General features: G+C 49.4%; 1 protein-coding gene across 3 annotated transcripts; it reads right to left on the bottom strand.

The window, feature by feature from the left end:
* Positions 1–779: 779 nt before the first annotated feature.
* Positions 780–6,457, bottom strand: LOC123120077 (5-formyltetrahydrofolate cyclo-ligase-like protein COG0212). Of its 3 annotated transcripts, none has more exons than XM_044540083.1 (8): positions 5,998–6,457; positions 3,085–3,175; positions 2,612–2,838; positions 2,428–2,508; positions 2,245–2,320; positions 1,688–1,813; positions 1,443–1,604; positions 780–1,050 (listed from the first exon to the last, which is right to left on the bottom strand). In XM_044540083.1, the coding sequence occupies exons 1-7, from the start codon at positions 6,379–6,381 to the stop codon at positions 1,447–1,449; spliced, it is 1,143 nt and encodes a 380-aa protein (XP_044396018.1). In that variant the 5' UTR covers positions 6,382–6,457; the 3' UTR covers positions 780–1,050; positions 1,443–1,446. The 3 variants fall into 3 exon arrangements, with proteins under 3 accessions (XP_044396018.1, XP_044396017.1, XP_044396019.1); XM_044540082.1 differs by lacking the exon at positions 5,998–6,457 and adding an exon at positions 3,408–3,862; XM_044540084.1 differs by lacking the exons at positions 2,428–2,508; positions 5,998–6,457 and adding an exon at positions 3,408–3,858.
* Positions 6,458–19,248: the final 12,791 nt, after the last annotated feature.

Genomic DNA, 19,248 nt, shown 5'->3' with positions numbered 1-19,248 from the left:
TCTCTGCAATGCGTCTGAACAACTCGGTGCTCATCCTAAACCGGCGACGAAAGTACGACTCTGGGTATGTGGGATTCTCCACGAAATAGTGCCTCGTCAATCTGTTATGGGCATCGATTCTATCCCTCCAAATTTTCTGCGGACCCATAACCGAACCACCGTGATTCGGTTTTTTATTGATGTGCATAGCTAGGATCATTGCAAGGTCCTCCTCCTCTTCCATATCAAATTCTTCTTCGGAAGAATCATACGACGAACTCATCTACAATGTTCAATACTAGGCTATAAAAACTACAATCAACATGCACCAAATTCATGAAGTTTGAGCAATACATACCTTGCGGGCGCCGAGCGGTAGCAAGCAGCCGCACGCTGTTCGTTGGAGGACCGCCGCGCGCGAGGGGCGGCGGTGACTAGAGAGAGGCGGAGGAAGCCGCCGCGGCGCGGGGATATGCCGGGGAACCGCCGGAACGGTCGCCAGGTGGCGCGGGCGGTGGAGGCTCCGCGGCTGGATGGGGTAGGTGAAGTTGCGAGCGAGCGCTCGAGAGTCCATCGCGCGAGAGCGGCACAGCAAATAAGCGACGCGCGATGGCGTTTCAGCCCGCGCGCTGAACTAGATATGCCGCGCGCGCGATTTTTACGCTTCCACTGGAGCACCCGGAGCGATAGCGCGCGCAAAAAACACTGATTTTTCATCGCGGCGCTTATATAGCACGGCTCTTGGAGATGCTCTGAGTCCGGCAGATTAAGACAGGGTCTCAAGGACACGGTCCAAGAAATACAGGAGACAAAGAATCCATTCACACGTTCAAATTAGGGAACTTTTGGATAAGGTGGCTAGATCATTCGGCTGAATTTTAGATTTCAGCGTTCACAACCTGTCATCTTTTCCTTCTTCATTTTTCCGCGCAAACCACAATTTAGTTAAGTGACTTCGACAAATTGGTCACAACTCTCCTAGTGAAGGACAAAAGACGCAAGAGCCAATCACGTAATGCCGCATCAGCGCCGGGACACATGTGCGCTTTGACTGTTCCAACGCGAACACACCTGCACACACGTCAGCAGATAAGGTCAGCCAAGTATGATGCACATCATTGGGATCTAATTAAAGTTGGTCATGCCACAAGTTGAGTAACATTTCCGAATTCTGTCCAGTATAGAACCCGTTTTCTAGTACTCCCTCTGTCTCAAAATATAAGATGTTTAACATCTTATATTTTAACGTCTTATATTTGAGGACAGACCATCAAATGGGCCATGGGAACAGCCTAGTACTCTTTTGTGTTGCCGAATGCCGACTCAACGAAGAAGATGAAACTGTATGACCTTTTGTAAACACGTCTTTATAGACCCAATATTTGAACCGCGCAATGCTTAAGATATCTTAATTTTCTCTATATATGTATAATATTCAATAGAATCAGTTATGATACACATACTTAGTTACCGCCCTCTTCTTCTTCGCTGAGCTGTTGGTGGTAGATTCTCAGATGGCCCACAAGGAAGTATTGTTCCTGTCTCTTGCTCTATGCGTCTCTTCAGCTCTCTTAGAATTCGAATTTGGCCCAATTTTTCGGGAGATAGTTTTTCCCAGTAAATCCCTGCACAAACAGAAGTTCTTCAAAATCTGGTGGTGGAAGATCTATTATTTGCAACTTTACCAAGCGAGAGGAATCAGTCAGACCTTGTGGCTTTGGGATTGCAGTATTTGTTAAGATGACCTGAGTTGGGGTGCAGATAATATCAACCGGTACATCATGAATTAGCAGCTTTTCAACTGGAATGTCATCCACTAATTGCTTGTCATGTACTGTACCCGTAGACAAAATGGTAAGTTAATACTAGTGGATAGGTTACTACTCAATCTTTCAAATAGAAACTAACGAATCACCAATTGTTTTCACTTCAGAAAAGAAGAGGCACAGTATGTCCACATAGATGGTTCTTTGAAGAAAACGATCGAAATACAAGCAGGATTGTGGATTACAAGAAAACAATATCTACCAGTATCTCAACCATTTCTAGCGTCACAACTATGAAGTTAGGTCCAGTTAGCCACAGGCTATTACATAAAAAGGAAGTGCTGACAAATATTTTGAGAAAAACAAAATAGAAAGCTGGCACTCATGCTGAAGAATGAGAAGATGCCACCTATATATCAATTATCCTAGTTCCTACATTACCAAACCAATTAGTCTGTATACAAACTGGATCACCAGCTGATACATAAATAAAACTCACCAGTTGTTACTACCATGGTCGAATCATCTATAGCTCCCATATAACGAAGCATCCCATATTCCAGCTCTGCAAATCCCTATGATCGGCGTCCATAGATAAACTACAGATAAGAAGCGAGAAAATTCGACTTTTGGTAGACAAAGCACAGTTCAATTTCAGGGCAGCATTGACATTGTACATAACCGTTTGTATAGTTCTCCATTTATGAAAGGAAAATGGCGCAGTAGAGGCTTTCCCTACTGTTTCTTCATTAAAGAAGCAGCACTGACATTGGCAAAGGTCAACAGTTGATCTTGATCATTGATCCAAGTATAACAAAATCAACTCTAGTTCAACTCTTCAACTGCATGTGCGAGAAAATAATTACCTCACCCTTCCCTAGTCGTGCTCCCGTGCTTGGATCAACTGCAACCGACCCAATCACAAACAGATCCACTTTAATCACTTCATCTAGACCTATCGGCCTTCCATATTTGGCTGCGCCAACAGAAGTGCATGCTTCAGGAATGCATCCAGCGGGTATCATCTGAGATTCTAGAGCGGAGAAGAACCCCGTCCTGAGCCGTGGTTGCGGGGTCAGAAGTTTCTTATCGCCTGAATGATTCCAGTAGCACCATTTGTAAATAAAGAAAGACCTGGTCGAGTATGTATGACAAACTTATACTGAGTAGTGGGCTAAAATGAGCATCAGGTTCAAAGGGGCAAATGGTATGGAAAGCTATAAGCCGCATCAAAGTCTGCTCTGGCTTGCATGGATAATACAAGAAACGAAACAAGATATCAACAGCCAATAACATGCAAGTTTTTAAGGTATGCAAGGAGAAGTGGCAGCCGACTCACCTGAGAGTGTTACGAATCGAACTTGCTTCTGCGGCGAATCTGGATTGACCTTCACGCATTGTGCATTCTGAAACACGTCCAACCTCCCTAACTGGTGAGAGTCAGAAACATTTCCACGTCATTAGAGAGTTATATAAGCAAAAATAATGAAGGAACAGTTAGATAGCAGGACCAAGGGAACTCCCCAATTTTGCGGCTGGTAACATCGAAGATAGGAACAGAACAGCGTGCTAGTTTTCGTGGTGGGGGGGGGGGGGGGGGGGGGGGGGGGGGGGCGGCGGCTCCGTGGAGAGAAGCGAAAGGGAGGCGGGGAGAGAGCGGACCGAATCGGCGGCGGCGGCGGCGCCATCGAAGTTGGGGATGCGGTGGTGGACGGGGCGCGGGTTGCGCGCGACGCCCTCGGCCTCGAGCACGTCCCACACCCGCTTTCGTATCTTCCACTTCCACGCCCTAGGGTCCGCCTCCGCCTGCGCTCCCGCGGCGGTGGTCTCCATCGAGGCCCGCGCGTCGGCGTCGAGGCGGAGCCGCTCGGCCTCGAAGGCGGACGCGTCGAACGAGGACGACGACGAGCTCCTGGACGCCGCGGACGCCACAGCGACCATGGCGCGGCGGGAGGACGACGCAGCGGTAGCGGCAGCGGTAGCGGCAGCGGCACCGGCGAAGTGTAGCGATAACGACGGCGAGGCCGGGAGGAGGAGGGGAGGCATGGCTTCCGCTCCCGCCGCTCGTGCGTGCGCGATCGTGTGTGCTTGTGGATGGTGAGCACGGAGCACTGGTGCACTTGGGATTCCCGTGGTGCTGCTGGCATGCGGGCCCGCTGTGGCAGCGAAACAGATGAACGAGCCGTGGGGCATTTCTAATTTCACATTTACCTTTTGTTGATGATTCTTTGATGCTTATGAGGGCGGATGCTGAAAATGCAAACACGTTAAAAAGGATTCTCGATGATTATTCTATGGCCTTGGGCCATCGATTATGAGGGCGGATGATTATTCTATGGCCTTTCAGCCTCAATACAAATGTTGATGCAAAAGTGAAGGTATGCCAAATTTTGGATGTAACGACGGAGTCTCTTTCTCTTTCTGATAAATATACGGGCCTTCCCTCTATAATTGTGGTGGATAGTGTGGATTGTTTTAAACATCTTATTAAGACAATTTAGAAAATTATCAATGAATGAAAAAAGAGAACTTTATCTTATGATGGTAAGGAGGGTCTGATTAAAGCGATGGCCCAAGCCATCCCTACGTATGCAATGAACGTATTCAAATTCCCGAAGAAAATATGCAAGAGGATCACTAATGCTATTTCACACTATTGGTGGGGTGACATGGAAAACCCGACGTAAAATGCATTGGTTTGCACGGTGAAGAATGTGTGTTCCAAAGGATAGAGGTGGCATGGATTTTCGTGATATGCACGGTTTTAGTCTCGCAATGCTTGCTAAACAATGTTGGAGGCTCGTTGAGCATCATGATTGTGTAAGGGTGCTTCAATCAAAGTACTTCCCCTCTGGTGAGTTGCTCAATTGTGAGTTAAAAAAGGGTTCATCTTATGTCTAGCAGAGCATTTGGGCTCGAGTTCAAACCTTTAAAAGAGGGAGTATTTGGGGAATTGGTAATGGCTTGAAGATAAATATTTGGGAGGATTGTTAGACCCTAAACAATTCTTCTAGAAAAATCATCGTAGTCTATGAAAACAAAGTGCTTACTAGAGTTAACTAGCTTACCCCCGCGCGGCGGCACACCGCACCCATCGATACGGTGCGGTTATATGGATTATGTTTCTTCTTTGTAATAAGCATTGTTATTTTAGGATGCCAGATGATCGCATGAAAAACTATGGATGTAGGGAAAAAAGATGGGAGGATGATGCATGTGAACAAACAGGGGAATACACGATGACACATCTTTGGTAGGGATGATTTATTTTGCCGAACGTGGTGCAAGTTATTGCCAGATTAGATCATCTGGTGTAGCCTCCCATTGGATTAGCTCCTATGATGAAGTAGTAAAGAGACGCAAATAGTCGGAATTATATATACACCGTATGTAGTTAATAATTTTCTTCTTCTTTCATACATTTTTTTACTATCACCGAGAAGTGACCGAGCCAAGCAGGTGGACAATCTCGTGCACCATGGCCCACTACTCCAAGGAAGCGATCGCGTCCAGCAACGCCAGGGACACGTCGCCGGCGGTCACCCATGCCTTTGAGGCGCCCAAGTGGAACCAGCTCGACTGCGTGCCCGTCGGCCGTCGAACACCTCATTGTCCCATGGTGGACGTCGACAACCTCCACATGGTAGCGACAATGATGCAGTTTCTCGCTCGGCGGAGTAGTAGCGACGGAGGCTGGACTCAGCTCCTCCCCGGCAAGCCTGGAGGTGCAGCGTGGGGAGAGCCCGCGGGAAGCCACTCAGAACCTTGGAGCGCGGCTCCACAGCTCACGATGGCTGAGCTTGCTCCGTACTGCATGTCGAAGAAAGGAGGAGCCTAGGAGGGAGGGGCATGCCCGGCGAGGCGGTAAACGAAGCTCCTTTCCATCCCACGCGAGAGAAGCGGAGAGAGGCTCGATGTTTTGCGCCGACGCTATTTCTCGGTGGTGCTTCGGTTGAGATGCAAAAGCGAGTGATGACCACAGAGAAGAGAAAGGAGAGATTTATAGATGCTTATGGCGATGGACGATTCAACCGGAATCTTCTGGAAAACACCTCGATCATCAAGGGCGGTAAGCCGCAGAGGCATCCAGAAGGAGAAGAGATAAGGAAGGAGAAGTAAGCAGTGAGGAAGATAAGAAAGCAACGAAAGCGGTGGATTGGACGGGATGCATGCAGCGCACATGCGGGGGGGGGGGGGGGGGGGGGGGCGGCTCCGTGGAGAGAAGCGAAAGGGAGGCGGGGAGAGAGCGGACCGAATCGGCGGCGGCGGCGGCGCCATCGAAGTTGGGGATGCGGTGGTGGACGGGGCGCGGGTTGCGCGCGACGCCCTCGGCCTCGAGCACGTCCCACACCCGCTTTCGTATCTTCCACTTCCACGCCCTAGGGTCCGCCTCCGCCTGCGCTCCCGCGGCGGTGGTCTCCATCGAGGCCCGCGCGTCGGCGTCGAGGCGGAGCCGCTCGGCCTCGAAGGCGGACGCGTCGAACGAGGACGACGACGAGCTCCTGGACGCCGCGGACGCCACAGCGACCATGGCGCGGCGGGAGGACGACGCAGCGGTAGCGGCAGCGGTAGCGGCAGCGGCACCGGCGAAGTGTAGCGATAACGACGGCGAGGCCGGGAGGAGGAGGGGAGGCATGGCTTCCGCTCCCGCCGCTCGTGCGTGCGCGATCGTGTGTGCTTGTGGATGGTGAGCACGGAGCACTGGTGCACTTGGGATTCCCGTGGTGCTGCTGGCATGCGGGCCCGCTGTGGCAGCGAAACAGATGAACGAGCCGTGGGGCATTTCTAATTTCACATTTACCTTTTGTTGATGATTCTTTGATGCTTATGAGGGCGGATGCTGAAAATGCAAACACGTTAAAAAGGATTCTCGATGATTATTCTATGGCCTTGGGCCATCGATTATGAGGGCGGATGATTATTCTATGGCCTTTCAGCCTCAATACAAATGTTGATGCAAAAGTGAAGGTATGCCAAATTTTGGATGTAACGACGGAGTCTCTTTCTCTTTCTGATAAATATACGGGCCTTCCCTCTATAATTGTGGTGGATAGTGTGGATTGTTTTAAACATCTTATTAAGACAATTTAGAAAATTATCAATGAATGAAAAAAGAGAACTTTATCTTATGATGGTAAGGAGGGTCTGATTAAAGCGATGGCCCAAGCCATCCCTACGTATGCAATGAACGTATTCAAATTCCCGAAGAAAATATGCAAGAGGATCACTAATGCTATTTCACACTATTGGTGGGGTGACATGGAAAACCCGACGTAAAATGCATTGGTTTGCACGGTGAAGAATGTGTGTTCCAAAGGATAGAGGTGGCATGGATTTTCGTGATATGCACGGTTTTAGTCTCGCAATGCTTGCTAAACAATGTTGGAGGCTCGTTGAGCATCATGATTGTGTAAGGGTGCTTCAATCAAAGTACTTCCCCTCTGGTGAGTTGCTCAATTGTGAGTTAAAAAAGGGTTCATCTTATGTCTAGCAGAGCATTTGGGCTCGAGTTCAAACCTTTAAAAGAGGGAGTATTTGGGGAATTGGTAATGGCTTGAAGATAAATATTTGGGAGGATTGTTAGACCCTAAACAATTCTTCTAGAAAAATCATCGTAGTCTATGAAAACAAAGTGCTTACTAGAGTTAACTAGCTTACCCCCGCGCGGCGGCACACCGCACCCATCGATACGGTGCGGTTATATGGATTATGTTTCTTCTTTGTAATAAGCATTGTTATTTTAGGATGCCAGATGATCGCATGAAAAACTATGGATGTAGGGAAAAAAGATGGGAGGATGATGCATGTGAACAAACAGGGGAATACACGATGACACATCTTTGGTAGGGATGATTTATTTTGCCGAACGTGGTGCAAGTTATTGCCAGATTAGATCATCTGGTGTAGCCTCCCATTGGATTAGCTCCTATGATGAAGTAGTAAAGAGACGCAAATAGTCGGAATTATATATACACCGTATGTAGTTAATAATTTTCTTCTTCTTTCATACATTTTTTACTATCACCGAGAAGTGACCGAGCCAAGCAGGTGGACAATCTCGTGCACCATGGCCCACTACTCCAAGGAAGCGATCGCGTCCAGCAACGCCAGGGACACGTCGCCGGCGGTCACCCATGCCTTTGAGGCGCCCAAGTGGAACCAGCTCGACTGCGTGCCCGTCGGCCGTCGAACACCTCATTGTCCCATGGTGGACGTCGACAACCTCCACATGGTAGCGACAATGATGCAGTTTCTCGCTCGGCGGAGTAGTAGCGACGGAGGCTGGACTCAGCTCCTCCCCGGCAAGCCTGGAGGTGCAGCGTGGGGAGAGCCCGCGGGAAGCCACTCAGAACCTTGGAGCGCGGCTCCACAGCTCACGATGGCTGAGCTTGCTCCGTACTGCATGTCGAAGAAAGGAGGAGCCTAGGAGGGAGGGGCATGCCCGGCGAGGCGGTAAACGAAGCTCCTTTCCATCCCACGCGAGAGAAGCGGAGAGAGGCTCGATGTTTTGCGCCGACGCTATTTCTCGGTGGTGCTTCGGTTGAGATGCAAAAGCGAGTGATGACCACAGAGAAGAGAAAGGAGAGATTTATAGATGCTTATGGCGATGGACGATTCAACCGGAATCTTCTGGAAAACACCTCGATCATCAAGGGCGGTAAGCCGCAGAGGCATCCAGAAGGAGAAGAGATAAGGAAGGAGAAGTAAGCAGTGAGGAAGATAAGAAAGCAACGAAAGCGGTGGATTGGACGGGATGCATGCAGCGCACATGCGAGGGAGACAGAAGGAATGTCCCGTATCTGGCCTAGAATCGCTCCTGAGCGGTGCGGTGGCTGTCTTGGCAATATCCCTCTGTCGTCTTGTAATTGGATGTAGTTGCCCGTCCCGCTGCGTGCGCATGTGTCTTGTAACTGGACGTAGTTTCCCATTCCCTGATCACTGCTTTGCCAGACTGCTATTGGTCGACCGCATATCCAGGCAATGTGTTTCAATTGGTCTACATGCATGCGGTGACTGATTTGGCCATATTCCTTTGCTGAGCATTGATTTTCTTGTTTCTTATCTGTTCCTGACGATGAAAGCAAAACTGGAAACCAACACACCACATGGCGGACTTAATTACAACATAAACGGCTAGAAGCACACGGCAGTGAAGCAAGCACGTTCAAAAAACTTAGCCGATGCATATACGCCCACACATGCATTTGTACACAACCACATCCCCAAAAAAATGCACGCTTCAACAGCCTGGACTCCCATAGGTTGCTTTCAAGATCAAACAATCATCTGAACAAAAATTGCTAAAGACACCCCAAGTGCACACAGGAAAATGTGAATCAGTTAACAAAATTTTCATCGAAGGCCTACAGCCACATTCACACAAGTGGGTAAACCTGGAGGCAAAAACTTTCCGAGATATAGTGGTTTTGGTATGAGCTTATTGACCCTATTATTGGCGGATGGGATGGAAGTTAGATTAGGAAGAATTTTTGGCACATATACGATGAACTTATTCTGCAAATTCCCATACATCAGTAGGACACAGAGGATCATGTTGCATGGTAATCAAAATAATCTAGAGTTTTTGGTGTTTGTTCGGCCTACTGTAAACAATGGGAAGATTCCTATGCCAGTCTGAGTCCTAGTTATTCTATCTCAAGCGGTTTGTCACCTCATTCTATATGGAAGAAACTATGGAGACTGAAAGTACCAAGTAAGTGAAAATCTTCATCCATAGATCCTACCATTCTTCGATGTTCTGGCTAATCGTTGTATCTCCACATCAACACAATGCCCTATTTGTAAGCACCACACGGAGGATGTGGCGCATGACCTGTTTGTAAGAACCATGCAGACGGATACATGAAAAAATTTGCAGGTCGACATTGAAGATGCCCTTACCTAGATGTGATTGAACCCTAGTTTTATCTCTCGTTATTTACTAGATCATGTAAGTGTTATTTGAAATTAATAAAGCTAGCCATGAAAGCCTTCGCGTCAAAACACTCGATAAAGGCAGGCACAGATCTATTAATAGGGAGCTTAGTTTCATCGGCTATGATACGGAACTTAATTTCATCGGCCGTGGTTCAACAAATGGAATTGGTATTCTCGATTCAAACAAGACACTGATTTGTTTACGGAGCGCTCTTCATTTACACCTTTTAAGTGAAGGAAATATGCCCTAGAGGCAATAATAAAGTTGTTATTTATATTTCCTTATATCATGATAAATGTTTATTATTCATGCTAGAATTGTATTAACCGGATACTTAGTACATGTGTGAATACATAGACAAAATAGAATGTCCCTAGTATGCCTCTACTTGACTAGATCGTTAATCAAAGATGGTTAAGTTTCCTAACCATAGACATGTGTTGTCATTTGATGAACGAGATCACATCATTACAGAATGATGTGATGGACAAGACCCATCTATTAGCTTAGCATTATGATCGTTTAGTTTTATTGCTATTGCTTTCTTCATGACTTATACATATTCCTCTAACTATGAGATTATGCAACTCCCGAATACCGGAGGAACACCTTGTGTGCTATCAAACGGCACAACGTAACTGGGTGATTATAAAAATGCTCTACAGGTGTCTTGAAGGTGTTTCTTGAGTTGGCATAGATCAAGATTAGGATTTGTCACTCCATGTATCGGAGAGGTATCTCTAGGCCCTCTTGGTAATGCACATCACTATAAGCCTTGCAAGCAATGTGATTAATGAGTTAGTTACGGGATGATGCATTACGGAACGAGTAAAGAGACTTGCCGGTAATGAGATTGAACTAGGTATGATGATACGGACGATCGAATCTCGGGCAAATAACATACCGATGACAAAGGGAATGACGTATGTTGTTATGCGGTTTGACCGATAAAGATCTTCGAAGAATATGTAGGAGCCAATATGAGCACCCAGGTTCCGCTATTGGTTATTGACCGGAGATGTGTCTCGGTCATGTCTACATAGTTCTCGAACCCGTAGGGTCCGCACGCTTAACGTTCGATGGCGATTTGTATTATGAGTTATGTGTTTTTGGTGACCGAAGTTTGTTCGGAGTCCCAGATGAGACCACGGACATGACGAGGAGTCTCGAAATGGTCGAGAGGTAAAGGTTCATATATTGGAAGGTTATATTCGGACATCGGAATGGTTCCGAGTGATTCGGGTATTTTTTCGGAGTACCGAGGGGTTACCGGAACCCCCCGGGGAAGTGTTGGGCCAACATGGGCCTAAGGGAGAGAGAGGGAAGCCCGCGGGGGTGGCCGCGCGCCCCCTCCTAGGGAGTCTGAATAGGACAAGGAGGAGGGGGAGGCACCCCTGAGGGAGTCCTGGACTAAGGGGTCCTCGGGCGTCCGGCCTATTAGCCATGGGCCGGACTGATGGGCCATGAAGATACGAAGACCGAAGACTGCACCCTTGTCTGGACAGGACTCTCCTTGTCGTGGAAGGCAAGCTTGGCGACCAAATATGTAGATTCCCTTCTTTGTAACCGACCCTGTGTAACCCTAGATCCTCCCGGTGTCTATATAAACCGGAGGACTTAGTCCGGAGGGGGGGATATATTCATTACCATAGTCATACAGGCTAGACTTCCAGGGTTTAGCCATTACGATCTCGTGGTAGATCAACTCTTGTAATACTCATATTCATCAAGATCAATCAAGCAGGAAGTACGGTATTACATCCATAGAGAGGGCTCGAACCTGGGTAAACATTGTGTCCCCTGTCTCCTGTTACCATCGACCTTGGACGCACAGTTCGGGACCCCCTACCCGAGATCCGCCGGTTTTGACACCGACATTGGTGATTTCATTGAGAGTTCCACTGTGTCGTCCCTTAAAAGTTTGATGGCCCCTTCAATCATCAGCGATGATGCTGTCCAAGGCGAGACCTTCCTCCCCGGACAGATCTTCGTGTTCGGTGGCTTCGCACTGCGGGCCAACTCGCTTGGCCATCTGGAGCAGATCGATAGCTACGCCCCTGGCCACCAGGTCAGATTTGGGAGCTTGAACTACGTCGCGGACATCCGTGGAGATTTGATCTTCGCTAGATTCGAGACCGCGGCGACCGCTCCTGGTCACCTTGATGAACATGACCTAAATCTGTCATCGGACCACATTCAGGAGATAGCTCCTGTAACTGCTCTGGCCTTAGATCCGGAGCATACGGCGACATCCAGGGACTGGAGGCTCAACCCCACCACGGAGGCCACAGATTCCCCGGCGTTGGAGCCGCACATGGACTTAACCTCACACGATATCTGTGTCACCGGAACTCCAGACTCGTGTCTGGTTGTAAGTTCCGAACCATGTGAGCTGGCGGATGCCGAACTTGATCCTTTATCGATCTTCGAGTTCAGCGCCGCAGACATCTTCCAGCACTCGCCCTTGGGCGATGTGCTAAGCTCATTAAAGAACCTGTCCTTGGCAGGGGACCCACAGCCGAACTATGTCCGGTTCGAACTAGGGGCTGACGATGGAGAATTTTGCTTCCCACCCGCCACCCACTTCATAGCCACGGTTGAAGATTTAACCGACATGCTTGATTACGGCTCCGAAGACATCGACGGTATGGACGACGATGCTGATGAGGAGCAAAACCAAGATCCGCCATTCACTGCATGACGGACGAACACTTCTTCATACAACGTGTATATGGTGGATACACCTAAAGAAACCAACGACGATGACCAAAAAGGTCCAGTTGAAAATAAAACTCCTCAGACACAGAACAAACGCCGGCGTCCTCGGCGCCGCTCTAAATCACGTCGTTCCAAAGACAGCAACGCTGGCACCGGAGGAAATAATACTCCGAAAGATGCCGGAAACGATGAAGACCCTGTTGAGGCAACTTCCGAACAGGGGGAACCAGGAAACGGGCAAGTTAGCCCTGATGAACAGGCCACACATGACAATTCGGAGGATGACAATTATCTCCCGCTCTCCGAAGATGAGACAAGCCTCGGCGATGAAGAATTCGTCGTGCCAGAGGAACCCTCCAAGCAGGAGCGCTTCAAGCGCCGGCTCATGGCCACAGCAAGAAGCCTGGAAAAGAAACGGCAGTAGCTTCAAGCTGACCAAGATCTGCTCAACGACAGATGGACTGATGTCCTAGCAGCCGAAGAATAAGGCCTCCAACGCCCAGCCAAGAGTTACCCGAAGCGCAAACTGCTTCCTCAGTTCGATGAGGATGCACCGAAGTCCGTACCTCCCTCGTGCAATACGGCTAACAGACCACCACGTGGTCGGGAGGAAGCGGCAATTCAAGCTGAACAGCAGCCTATACCACCGGAGCATGAAAACAAATATAAAGTAGCCCGAAATTATAAACACGGCACTCGGCAGGACCTGGACACGGATCGCAAAGACGCACCTCAACACGCGACGACGGCCATCTATTTGGACATACCGAACCTAGTCACGCCCGGGCCGAAAACCGCAGACGAACTCCATCAGAGATACATCGCGTTGTGGCCTGATATAGAGGGGCCGCACACACCCTTTGCTTTACCGATGAGGTGATGGATCATGAATTCCCAGAAGGGTTTAAACCCGTAAATATTGAATCATACGATGGAACAACTGATCCCGCGGTATGGATTGAGGATTTCCTTCTCCATATCCATATGGCCCGCGGAGACAACCTTCATGCCATCAAATACCTCCCGTTAAAACTCAAAGGACCAGCTCGGCACTGGTTAAACAGCCTGCCTGAAAAATCGATTGGCAGTTGGGAGGATCTGGAAGACGCCTTCCGCGGCAACTTCCAGGGTACATATGTCCAGCCACCGGATGCCGATGATTTATGTCACATTGTCCAGCAGCCCGGGGAGTCCGCCAGGAAGCTCTGGACTAGGTTCTTAGCTAAAAAGAACCAAATTGTAGACTGTCCTAACACAGAAGCCCTAGCGGCCTTCAAACACAGCGTCCGGGATGAGTGGCTCGCCCGCCACCTTGGTCAGGAAAGACCAAAATCCATGTCAGCCCTTACGGCTATGATGACCCGCTTTTGCGCGGGAGAAGACAGCTGGCTCGCTCGTAGAAGCAATAGCGCCAACGACCCGGGCACTTCAGAAGTCCAGGACGGCAATGGGAAGCCACGACGCAATAAAAACAAGCACCCCAATAACAATGAGGGAACACATGACACAGCGGTCAACACTGGATTCAGCGGCCCTAGACCCGGCCAACGAAAAAAGCCGTTCACGGCAAAAAGGGACGGACCATCCAATTTAGACAGAATATTGGACATGCCCTGTCAGATTCATGGCCACCCCAATAAACCAGCTAATCACACCAATAGAAGTTGTTGGGTTTTCAAACAGGCCGGCAAGTTGAATGCCGGACACGAGGAGAAGGGGCTGCCCGGCGGTAGCGACGACGAAGAGACTCACCAACAGAACACCGGGGGACAGAAGCAGTTTCCTCCCGAAGTAAAAACAGTAAACATGGTATATGTCACATACACCCCTAGAGGTGAATGCATGGAAAACGCCCCCCATACAGGAGATCATACTATGGAGACCTAAGCCGAACTACAAAACGGCCTCATCTCACCGCATACCTCATCGGCCAGGGCACCGCCGGTCTCCGTTCAACGCAACCGGTCAATGTCCATACTGGACTAGCAATTCGGCTTCCGCCGCTCGCCTAATATGCCTGCGAAGTTGGTTCCACGCATACATAATTATGCACTTAAAATACCCTGGGCATCGGCGGAAGCACAATAAGGATAGGCCTACAAGCACTCACATAAACTCTCTTGTTTTCCTAACTATCTTTCCTTTTTTTACTATCCTCTCTACAGATGGCTCAAAGGCTGGCCACCCACGAGCTCTATCAGAGTTCGGATTCATACACTCATCCAAAAGTTATTTCCGTCAAGAAATATCCTAACCGAGGACAGGCGACGCAGACGTGCGACAGGAGGTCCAAAATAAATTTTTGTAGACCGTACTCAGTATTTCGAGCCTGTAAAGTACCTTTATCCTCAGCCTTCCACCCTTGGCATGTAAAATAGCCAGGGTACGGCTTTGTTATTTATATAAACGATTGACACATCACTCAGATCGCGGTAAAAATAATCCACTCTTTTCTAAAGAACCGAGTTTTTTCCCCTACGGTTGTTTCAAACATACACCTCGGCATAACTTGCCAGGGGCTCGGTATGGGAACAAACGAGTTGCCGACAAGTCCGAACAGCTCTATAGCGTACTTCGGCGTCGCGAGTTTGGCCTTATATGCATCAGCTCCGAATCATGTCTTGGGTCAATAGTTGGGTTGCCCGGCTCCTGTGCTTGCTACCTTATGTTCCGCTATATCGGCTAAGGTAGTAAAGTGAGAACTACTGCGATTGTGCTTCCGGTTAACCTGGTTAAGCACCTCAGTAGAGAAAGCCGAAAACTGATTGTCATGATGCGGCGAGAGCTGGTCAACCACTCGACGACTTATTGGAATCTTTCGCGGTTCCTTCCGTGTCACATGAAGGACCTCTTCCAGGTCAAATATGTAAACGCATCATACGAGAATAAGCCGCGTACATACCAGGGGCTATATCGTAGACCCACCATAAAACTCCTATGGCTAAGTGAAAGTGTTAACGGCCTATAGTCCGGTTGCCTGGTTCGCCGCATTGACACCTCCTTCATGGACCAAGACGTTGGGTCAAGAGTGATCAGATGCTTTTCCGAACACCCCCGTATTTCCTACGAGGGGGCTGAAGCCGATGACTGGAAAACTTTCAGATCATATACAAACGGCCGCACAGGAGGAACAAAAGCCTTTAGGCAAAACTAAAATATAGACTGATTATAAAAATTGTCTTTTACAATTCGTACAGAGTTCACTCAAATAATATGCCTTTTGAGCATTGACCCTCTATCAAGCGGGCAGCCTCTAAGACGTCCTCAAAATAATGCTCCGGTGCGTGATGGTCCTTGCCCTTGGGTGGAATCTTCGCCGCAACATCGATGGCCTTCATCTTCCCCCAGTATGTCTTGACACGGGCAAAGGCCATCTGTGCACCCTCAATGCACGCCGACCGCTTAACAGCGTCGATACGTGGTGCCGCATCAACAAGCCGCTGCACCAAGCCGAAGTAGCTATTCGGAATAGGCTCAGTCGGCCACAGCCGTATTATGACGTTCTTCATGGCAGCACCGGATATCCTATGAAGCTCGGCCCATTGGGACATCTGTTCATTCAGCAACAGAGGGCGCTTTGATGCGCCAAATTGTGACCAGAAAAGCTTCTCCATTTCATACCCCTCTCGCGCTTAGTAAAACCGCGCCGCATCGGAAGAACTCTTCGGCAAGTCTACAAACTCGTCTGGAGAACTCCACACTTGGTTAAGCTGAGCATAGTTCGGATCGCCGAACTTAGTCTGTAGTAAAAAGGGCTTACCGGCCGCAATCTCCCCAGCTTGCCGGATCTCCTCACGGGCTGCTCTAGATTCGGGCCGCGCTTCTCTCGCCTCTCGCAAGGCCTTGTCAAGCTCAGCCATTTTGGCTTCATTCTCCTTCTCAAGGAATACACAACGACTAGTAGAATTTTTTAGTTCGAGCGCCATCGTGGATATTTTCTCCTCATCTTGGCGCCGAGAAGCTTGTTCGGCCTTTAACTCAGTCGGTGCCTTTTCGGCAGCCACATTAATAAACCGGGCCTGCTCCTTGGCCCGGGCCTGCTCCGCCCGAAGAATCTCAACGGCGGCGGCACCATGTGCATCCATGCATATCCCAGTATGCAATTTTCAGCATCACGCTTATATCACAAACACGTACGTGTAAGGACTGCTCTGAATACATACCTTGCGACTCATCAAGACGCATATTGATTAACGCAATGTCATCCCCTGCCACATCAAGCTTTCGCTGCAGCTCGACAATATTCGTAGTCCGGGTAGTCGTCAGGGGAGAAACAGCCTGTGTTCCAATTAACCAGATTAGTCCTTGGGTGTTTCTTCTTGATCCTCCATTCGCCTCCCATGGGAGGCCAACCCGAGTCTCAGGGGCTACTACCTATACACAGGTGCATTTTTGCAAATAAAATATAGTTGAAAATATTACATCAGAAACCCCGAAGCCTCTTAGCAGGCTCATGAAGGCTTCATTCAATCCGCTCTTCGCGGACAGAATCTTCTCGACCACCGTACCCATCAAGGTACGCTGTTCCTCCGAGACAGATGCTTTTCGCAGCATATCCCTCAACATATCCGGCGCCGCCGGGTCTCCGGTAGCCGCTATAGGAGCATGGCCATCCTTTGAATGAACCTGTTCACCCGTCTCCAGAATCATTGTTGGCTGAAAACCGGATAGTCCGGGGCTTTCATTGTTGGCCCCCGAATCCTGGACGATCAGAGGTTCACCTTCGGGTACTGCCTCCTTCATCCCCCGCGCCGCTTGTTGATCAAGAAAAACCCTCCGAGATGACACTTCAGAGTCATCCGCTTTATTGGGCGAGGAGGTCGGGGGAGGCGTCTCGCTTTCCATCATCTCTGGGAGAAGATCTCCCGAAGAAGAGGATTGCCCAGGAAAACTCTGCGCCGAACTATAAAGATACACATGTACGTTACATGTCTCTTCGGTAACAGGAAAGGAACGGGATGTGATCAAAGCACCCCGGATTCACTTATGATTTGGTCGAAGGCTTGTCCTCACGACGGAGCTGTTCAACGGCGTCGCCTTACAATCCCGAGCCACCCGATGATGGCATCTTTCCCCTCTTAGCAGACCGCCCTTCCCAACCTTCGGTGGTGGCCCTTTTCTTCCTGAATGGAGAAGGGATGCTTGCTTCTCCTTCGCCTTTGTCTTCGGGCGAAGAAATGTCGGTTTCTCCGGCCTCGGTATCTAATTTACCTCCGGAACGAAGGTCATCCCGGGTCTTCCCACTCTCCACCTTGCCCTCCTCTACCGGCGCCTGGTACGGTGCCGGTGCCAGCATCCTTGTTAACACGGGGTCCGCTGAGTCTTCGGGAAGAGGGGCCGGACACCTAATCCGTTCCGCTTTCTTTATCCAGCCCTGGAAAAGGATGGTTTGCTTAGTGTCTTACCACAGGATACCTGATTAGGAGGTGTTCGGCGGACGAGTACTTACCGTGGTATCCGGATGGTTACGGTCAAGGCCGGTGTCTTCGGTAGTATCTGGCCACTGTTTTCGTTTCCCGAAAAATAATTTCCACATCCCTTTGTGTGTAGTGCCAAGTGTCCGCGGCCCTTCGGGATTAACTCCCACATGCGGAGAGGCTGCCTTTGGCATGGCAAGGTCCGACGAACCAGCATTACTTGAATAACGTTGATAAGATCAACGTCCCTCTCAAGGAGGCTCCGGATGTGGCTCTGCGGAGTCTGTACCTCATCGATTGACCCCCAGTCCAACCCCTTATTGATCCATGATGCGAGCTGAATCGGAGGGCTGGATCGAAACGCAGGCGCAGCCGCCCACTTGGAGCCGCGGGGCCCGGTGATATGGAACCATTCCCGCTGCCATAAGTCAGAGGACTCGGTGAAGGATCCTTTTAGCCAAAGAGCGCTATTAAGCTTGCTCACGATGGCGCCACCACACTCCACCTGCTTCCCCCCTATCATCTGCGGCTTCACATTGAAGGTCTTGAGCCACAAGCCGAAGTGTGGAGGGATTCAAAGGAAGGCCTCATGTGACGCCCCCGATTCAATCGTACACTAATCATACACGCAAACGTGTACGATCAAGATCAGGGACTCACGGGAAGATATCACAACACAACTCTAAAAATAAAATAAGTCATACAAGCATCATAATACAAGCCAGGGGCCTCGAGGGCTCGAATACAATTGCTCGATCATAGACGAGTCAGCGGAAGCAACAATATCTGAGTACAGACATAAGTTAAACAAGTTTGCCTTAAGAAGGCTAGCACAAACTGGGATACAGATCGAAAGAGGCGCAGGCCTCCTGCCTGGGATCCTCCTAAACTACTCCTGGTCGTCGTCGGTGGCCTGCAAGTAGTAGTAGGCACCCGCGGTGTAGTAGGAGATGTCGTCGATGGTGGCGTCTGGCTCCTGGGCTCCAGCATCTGGTTGCGACAACCAGGTAGAAGGGAAAGGGGGAAAGAGGAAGAAAAGCAACCGTGAGTACTCATCCAAAGTACTCGCAAGCAAGGAGCTACACTACATATGCATGGGTATATGTGTAAAGGGCCATATCGGTGGACTGAACTGCAGAATGCCAGAATAAGTGGGGGATAGCTAATCCTGTCGAAGACTACGCTTCAGGCCATCTCCATCTTGCAACATGTAGAAGAGAGTAGATGGTAAGTTCACCAAGTAGCATCGCATAGCATAAACCTACCCGGCGATCCCCTCCTCGTCGCCCTGTTAGAGAGTGATCACCGGGTTATATCTGGCACTTGGAAGGGTGTGTTTTATTAAGTATCCGGTTCTAGTTGTCATAAGGTCAAGGTACAACTCCAAGTCGTCCTGTTACCGAAGATCACGACTATTCGAATAGATAAA

The sequence above is a fragment of the Triticum aestivum genome, chromosome 5D, assembly GCF_018294505.1.
Source record: "Triticum aestivum cultivar Chinese Spring chromosome 5D, IWGSC CS RefSeq v2.1, whole genome shotgun sequence".
Taxonomy (NCBI): domain Eukaryota; kingdom Viridiplantae; phylum Streptophyta; class Magnoliopsida; order Poales; family Poaceae; genus Triticum; species Triticum aestivum.
Note: the sequence above shows the minus strand (reverse complement) of the source record. Positions and strands in the feature narration are given on the sequence as shown.